At 40.9% G+C, this 7694-nt stretch overlaps 1 protein-coding gene across 2 annotated transcripts in view; it reads right to left on the reverse strand.

Moving 5' to 3' along the window:
- LOC109957828 (germ cell-specific gene 1-like protein) overlaps nucleotides 1-4218 on the reverse strand; it is a 10293-nt gene extending 6075 nt beyond the window's left edge. The window contains exons 1-3 of one of the 2 annotated variants that reach the window (XM_020596005.1): nucleotides 3716-4218; nucleotides 1706-1753; nucleotides 170-322 (exon numbers count right to left, since the gene is read on the reverse strand). In XM_020596005.1, the coding sequence (XP_020451661.1) occupies nucleotides 170-322; nucleotides 1706-1753; nucleotides 3716-4004 (490 nt within the window). In that variant the 5' untranslated portion in view covers nucleotides 4005-4218. The remainder of the gene's footprint in view (nucleotides 1-169; nucleotides 323-1705; nucleotides 1754-3715) is intronic. The other variant, XM_020596006.1, reaches the window with a different exon arrangement.
- Between the last annotated feature and the right edge of the window lie 3476 nt (nucleotides 4219-7694).

Consider the following 7694-nt stretch of genomic DNA (forward strand, 5'->3'; position numbering starts at 1 on the left):
CCGGGCCTGGCTCCAGGGTGGGGCCCCGGCTGCGCCATGCCGGGCGACGTCACGGTCCTTGATTTTAATCTATTCATAAAGGGCTTTTGAACTGCCTACATAGCTAGTTATAAAAAACTGAAAACACTCTCACAGGCACACCAGCTTATAATAAGTAAACCTGAGCTACCAGAGAGCACTGTGAAGACGGCAGCGAAGGCATTGAGCTTGAGTCCATCGATGATGCTGCTGGAGTGGACCAGCTCCAAACACATGAGGCTGAAGCCCACCACCAGCAGAATGATGTACAACATCTCCGAAACCAGCGACAGCCACAGCATCCCTGCGAACCCGGGAGATTCGATTAAAACATTACATCAAATCAAAGTACTGTGAGAAAATCACTTGATACTTCATTATTTAGAAAGTCACTTTCGGCTTTTCCCGTTTAGGGGTCACCACAGCGAATCGTCACACTGACAATTTGCATGTTGACATTTGGCACGTGTTTTACACTGGATGCCCTTTCTGACGCAACTCTGATTCGAACCCGGGCTGCAGCGGTGAGAGCGCTGCACCTTAACCACTAGCGTACCAGGGACACTTGATTATTTACTCTCTTATATCTCTGTTTCATTTTATTGGTTTTGTTATTACATTTTTATTCCTTGTGTGCATTAATCTCAAATAGTTTCACTGTCACTAGTCAGCCATTTGGAAAGCATTTGTTAATGAATTAATTTTATGTAGCATATTTTGTCAAACCAGTTAACACCACTGTATGTGTATAGGTTCGATTTCACTTTAATCCAACATCTCAGTGGTTCCTCAGACAGCTAACAGGGTCAGGTGTTAACATTTCCTGAAGTGAACACTCTCCAGTCTATAACAAACTGTATTTATCTTTCCAGATAATCAAGCCAAATGTAATGTGGCTGCATGTAAAGATCAGACATTGTATCTTTAGCCTGTCTCTTGTCTTTCTTGCTCTTCAGTCATTCTGACACTTCACAGATTGACAGAACATGAGCAGTTCCCAAAGGACCATGTCAGCACAGCTGGCATTTAATGCCAAATGTGTGAGCTTTCCTCTGTGTCTCCGTGGTTTCTGTTTAAAAGTATAATCTCTCAACTAAAAGTACTTAATGATTTGAGAACTGGGAAGTTACAAGAGCAAACCAAAACTGATACTGAGCAAGTATTTATACTACTGTACATCAAAAGCTGAAATTATTCAGAAAATCTATTTAAGTTGGTTGCTAGGTCTTGGCTTCAGAAACCGCATTGTCCTCATACAAATAATCATTTTGAAATTCGGAATTTTCACATGGATGATACATTTATTTGGGAAGAAATCAATGTCCTTCAAGCCATTACACTTCTTTGCTTATAGCCACGTCTGTGGAAGATCAGTGAGGATGTTAACGCGACCGGCAATACCACAGACTCCATTCTTATTGATATTTCAAAGCAGACTTCAAGCACAATGGAATTTAACATAATTAGATTTAGAAATGGGTTTAACAGCATCCACTGTCACATGCATTCTGTGAAAATTTAACAATAGAGCCCCCTAAAGCAAGGAAAAAGGAAAGGGTGTTACTTTGGACCCCCTTTTGGTTAGATGAAGACACTGTACTATGCAGTCCCCTGTGTGTCCTTCTGGGCTTTTGAAGAGCATTTTTATCATGGATAGACCTCCTGGTTGTGGCAAATGGTTACCCACCTTTCTCTGATGCAGGGGCCAAATCGATGAAGCTTCGGCATCTCTCACCTGGCAACAAAGCAGAAAAAACCTGCCATTATGACCTAGCTAAACACATTTCATGGCAGCACCTCCATCCAGCACATAATGCTAAACTCTCTATACGGCCGTTCACAAATAAGTGAGTCATTTGTTTGTGGAAAAGTTCAGAGGGGGACATGAGAAAGTTAAAAGATTCAGAGGGAACTGATTTTAGATTAACAAACAAAACTAAATTTTTAAAAATGCTCTTAGTGTCAAACTGATACGGGCCTTAGTTCAAGTCCTAATCTGCATTTAATTCCCAGTTTCCATACAGGTATGTTTCACAGGATCAGCTCAGACGGTGTGAGACCTTCTGCCAGGCGAATCCACACAGTAACACAAAATTAAGTGTTTATAAGTTTAAAAAAAGTGAACAGAATATTAAATAAGAGGCATATGTGACATATGATATGTCAGAAATGCAGCTTTTGAAGCCTCTGATTTGGTGTAACCAGCTGGTGTGTTGGCAAAGTCAGTCAACATCTGCTTTATGTCCTATTAAATTACAGATGCATTGCACAGAATTACAATGATAGAATAGATGTTATTCAGCAAAAAAAGCACTGTAATAACCAGTCAAACAGTGAGCACACTGACATGTACTGAGAATTTACCCAACAGGATATGAAAAGCTGACACCTGACAGAGCACAGTCCTGCAGATGTGGTGTTTTCCTCCGTCATAGGTCAAGCAGAGTGCGTCACTGGATTTGTTCTAAGTGGATCACTTTAATCAGGTGGAAGAAGTGTGGCAACAGCTGTTGTAAGGAAAAACTCATCAAGGCCCCTGTTACATAATCCTTATTAAGTCAAGCTGTCTGGCCACCCCCCTCCATCCTACAGCCACTTGATGAGATAGGCATGCGCTACCAATTTGCTACTTGAATCATCTCCATGTGTGGTAAATTTCTATTATATAACAATTTAATATTGGCATAATTACAGGCTGATATCAGAGAAGAATTTCTTGAATTCAAAAGATGGACACTATTTCAGAGTCAGTTGCAGTAAATCAACCTGAGAGGACTAATCTGGCCCATCACATAACTTTTCATGACCATGCTTTTGGTTCTGACGCACATCCTACCTTCACAAATCATCTTCCCCCTTGAGCCCTATGTTAATATTTTACAATAGTCTGGTATGATCCAGATGAGTGAAGAAATTGAGCAAATACACACATCATTCACCACAAAGGAAATACAACCTGCCCCTGTTGTGAAGTGCTGCACAGCCACCCTGCTCTGAGGACAGTAAGTCCGGGGTGTGAGTGCCTCTTTTTTAAGTTCTGTTTTTTCTGAAGTTCATGTCATATAAAACCAGACACAGCACATCTTCCAGATTTTTGCAATTTTATAAATGGACTGATATAAATGGAGGGCAACTATCATGGGCTGTCATGAAATGGAAAAGCTCAAGAGCAGCTCATCTCCACTGAACTAAGTGCTCCCTCCAGGGGGAGATTTTCAGAGGTGCACGTTTATTGATTTGGCTTGTGATTTAGTCACTGTTTGTGCAGGCTCAGGCGTGGATTAAATACAGTCTTATAATGAAAACAATGATCTGTAGCCTAAAATATTGTGATGGAAGGAGTGAAATAAGAGGAAATAATACAGCCATATGTCTGCAAATGTAATTTTAGGTGTTCCAGAATAGCAAGAACAGCCCCAAATGGATTTTATAAATGGGTTTTGAGATGAATGACCACAATAAACTTCTATTAAAAGAGGAGAAATACTATTTTTCTAGACTTCTTACACTTGTGTCTCATTTCCAATAGCCTTAAGTGAAACATTTCAGCGCCCTGGATGATTACAGGTAAAGGTGAATCTAGTATACGCACTGAAGCCTCCTTGTTCAAAGTATAGATTTGGAGCCACGCACACGACACAGACGCACACACACACACACACACACACACACACACACACACACCTTCTCCTCTTACTTTCATCGTGGATATTCTCCTCGCATGAGAACCAGATGCCGGTGTGGAACTGTCGGAACAGGAACCTGTCGTCCCCGGTCTCCCAGCTGTACACCACCTTGTTCGGGTCCGTCTCGTTCACTCCGTAGTCTATACACTGGTGTGTCCGCAGCTTGCTGCACTTTGGCTTGGGGACTCTCTGGGTCCCCACGCACCAGTAGGTCGTTATGAACGCCGTTATGGAGAAAAACAGGGCGAAGAAGTTCAAGCTGACCGACATAAGAGTCCTGCATCTGCGCGTCGACTTCATTTTCCGCGAGGAGAAGGCAGCAGCGCACGGAGGACCGAAAAGTTCATGGATGCAAAGTGGAAGAGGTGCATGAGCCCCGGCTAATTACTAAACACAGTGGGTAAGGCGAGGATCCCATTTGACACTCCACCATTTCCAAACATCTCCAGTGCTGCGCAAGCTGCAGAGAGCATCCCCCACACTGAGCTCAGCCGTGTCCCAACCAGCCCCACATCCATCACTTCAACCTTTTTCCCTGTCACACGCGGAGTCCACGAGCCTCCAGCCTATAGGGTGTCACGTTGTCAAAGGATTTGACGCTCGCCTACGTCAAGTGCGGGATTTTCTTATCATGCGCTCTCTCTCGCTCCCATCTCCTGTTAGGATACCGCTCACAAACAACTTATCAACTAGGGGCCCAAGGGTTTAGAGGGCCCCTGGCATCAGGACCCGTTAGTGACTGTAACTGTTACCATTTCATGTTGAAACTCAATCAAATGACTTGAAAAAGATGTAAAACAACCACAAAGACAAACACAAAATGACAAAAAATAGACTCAGTGTCATTTTTGACCTTGTCAAAGAGCTCAAAACAACTACCTGTACAAAGAGGCACACGGTACTAAAGACATGTAAAAATGACTACAAATGAATGCCTAGTAAGCACAAAGCAGCACATAATAGAATACAGAACAAAATACTGCAGACACACAAAGAGACAAAAGTATGGAATAACTACAAAGACTCAAATCAACTACACATACAGTGATGATGCAAAACAACCACTGAGTCACAAAAATAGGCCCTACTACAAAGACACACAGAACAATTACAGAGAAACACAAAATGACTGCAAAAGAGGAAATGGCCACCACTGTGTAGTGTTTGGGTTGCTTTTAGTCTGCGGCTCCACTGTAGGAGAGGTGGGAGCCTTTTACATGCCCCTGCCCAGGGGCCCATTATCTCATGGCTTCAGCTTCACTGATTCGTTGAGAGGTATTTGACTTGATGAATGGGTCCCCAGAAAACTATTGGCTTTCTGCAACATCTACGACAAAAGGCAATCAGCTGGGGAATGTGAAAGACTAAAGTTACCACTTAAAAGCAATATCAGCAGAACACACACATAGAGATCAACAATATTTTTACAGAAAAAAATTTGCATTTAAGAAAGCACTGTCATCCTTCATTTGAGAATGAGCTAAAAATACACAACTTTTGAGCCTCTTCGCAAACTGCTTCAAAGTACACGAGGCCAGATAGGCCTGACGTCTCTGTTGGCTCAGCAGCATGCCTTCATCTTCAACATGACGCTGAAAACTGACAAATCAGGCCAAGGCTCTCCTCTAAAGGGCCCTAAATACTGTTAAATATGCTGCTGGTGAAACTGCAGGTAATTACCACCTTGACAGGGTTTTATACAAAGAGGTGATCAAGGGGCGAGAGGCACGTTTACTGTTGCAGTTACATAGGATTATCTCTCCCACACTCATTGCAATTTGTTCCATAGGCCATTATACGGACTTCCTGGTGCAGAAATAACAAGTGGAAATTGATGAACAGCTTTGAAAGTGGTTGAAAATACTCCAGGAGATGACCCACTGAAGTAAGGTAGACTAGGTGCTCACTCCCCACTGTGTGAGTAAGCCCCTCTAAAAATCTTCAAAACGTACCCTGTGTCCTTACATACTACATGGATACATACTATGTATTCATGTCAAGAGATTAAAAGGCAAAGAACTGCATCTTTGTATTTTACCTCAGATTCCTTTGGAGCATATGTGGCTTCAGAATGCAACATTTTAAGGCCTAAGCTCTTGATAGACAGAGACGTCATTTCTATTTCAGTAGCAACTTCCGTTTAAAGCTGCTAAAAGTAGAATTTGCCTCTAAACAGATATGCCCTAAGGATTAGACTTCATAATCTGCCATTCACTGATCCTCGAAATCATACTGTCCAGCTGCTCTGAAATCAGCTTACAGCGACAGTAGATGGTGTGTGACTGGTTTTATGATTAGGATTAGGGCCAGCACAGGCTTTCTGTACAGTAGTGACGAATGAGAAAAAGACAATTGTTTAGGGAAACGTGTTGCAACATGCTGTGCATTCCATTCTCTCACACACTGCTGTACCAGGCAGTGAAGCATAAGGGATTTCCTTCTGATGCACAGTAGAAAACAGGTGCCTGAGGTCAGAGCTGAACACCTCTGACTTCCAAGTGAAAGTCCACTTATTACTGTTTAATAGAAGGGGCTTCTAGTGTATGTGTACATCAGCGGTGGAAGATGTACTCAGATCCAATACTTAAATAAAAGTAACAATAGTACAGTGTAAAAATACTGATAATAAAGTGCTGCATTCAAAATGGTAAGTAAAAGTAAAAAAGTATTAGCATCAAAACTACTAAAGTACTAAAAAGAAAAGTACAGAATGGTGCATTTAACAATGTACATAATATTAGACTATAATGATTGATGTATTATTGTGTTCACCGGTTTAATGTTGCAGCTGGTAAAGAGGGAGCTAGTTTTAACTATCTACATAGCCTATATGCTTAGAATTTGAATTACTACTGGACAGCTTGTGAATTTTCTACCAGAAATCAATAAAATAAAATGATTAGTTTTTTTAAACAATCTGGTTTTGAAAAGTAACTAGTAACTAAACTTTAAATAAATGTAGTGGAGCAAAAAGTACAATATTTACCTTTAAAATGTAGTGAAGCTTAAGTACAAAGTAGCAGAAAATGAAAATACTCTGGTAAAGATACCTCAAAACTGTATAATACTTCAGGAAATCTACATAGTTACTTTCCACCACTGGTGTGCATGAATATTCAAACCAGGCAAATGTACAGGGGTCTAAATATGCCTTGAAAACCTGCTGGTGTTAGGGTTAGACAGAGAACACACACAGAATCAGGCTCCTGTTCCTTTTATATGGATCATATCACATAAGAGGCAGGATCTAAACTGAACAACTGACCCTTTCATACAGTCTTACAGTATATTAAACTTTGATTACAAAGACACTTGGTTGGTCATTGGCTGCAAAAAATACCAGGTGGTGAATGAAACAGGATGATTGGGCTAAACTACAGATCCTTAAAAAGTTAAAAATAAATCTAAATGTTCACCACTGAAAACAGTCAGTAAATTTGCTGTGATTGACTTCCATTGCTGCTCCTCCTCCAAAAAAAACCCCTGATTATTCTGAGGGAATTTTCTCAGAAAACACTTACAATCCATGTTGAATTTCTTTCTTAAATAAACTGATTTATAAGCCATCAGTGTGAAGACCAGCAAACCCTCTGTGTGAGCATTTCTTATCTAGCACTAAAGGTGTAATTATAATTCTTTACTGAGAATACTTCTAGACAAACACAGAAGCATCCTTTTACACAGCGCCTTCAGCCCAGGACTGATGCAACAGACAAATGTCAGGACAAACAGACAAACAAATTAACTTATTAGTCAAATCATTCTACATGTCAGATATCACATATAAAACAGAGACTTTGATATTTCTTTCATGAGGCTGGTGCAGTTCTGGACATTTTGAGCTGTTTCTTATAAATAAGTTAATGAAAATAAGTAGAAACATCACAAAGGAACAGGTTATTTTCCCCCATTCAGAGCACAGTGAATCAGGAGAGCATGTACAGTAGAGTCTCTGGGTTTGGGTCCCTTATAAAAACAGGGGAAATGTTA

This window comes from Monopterus albus, unplaced genomic scaffold (assembly GCF_001952655.1).
Source record: "Monopterus albus unplaced genomic scaffold, M_albus_1.0 scaffold29.1, whole genome shotgun sequence".
In the NCBI taxonomy this organism is placed as follows: Eukaryota; Metazoa; Chordata; class Actinopteri; order Synbranchiformes; family Synbranchidae; genus Monopterus; species Monopterus albus.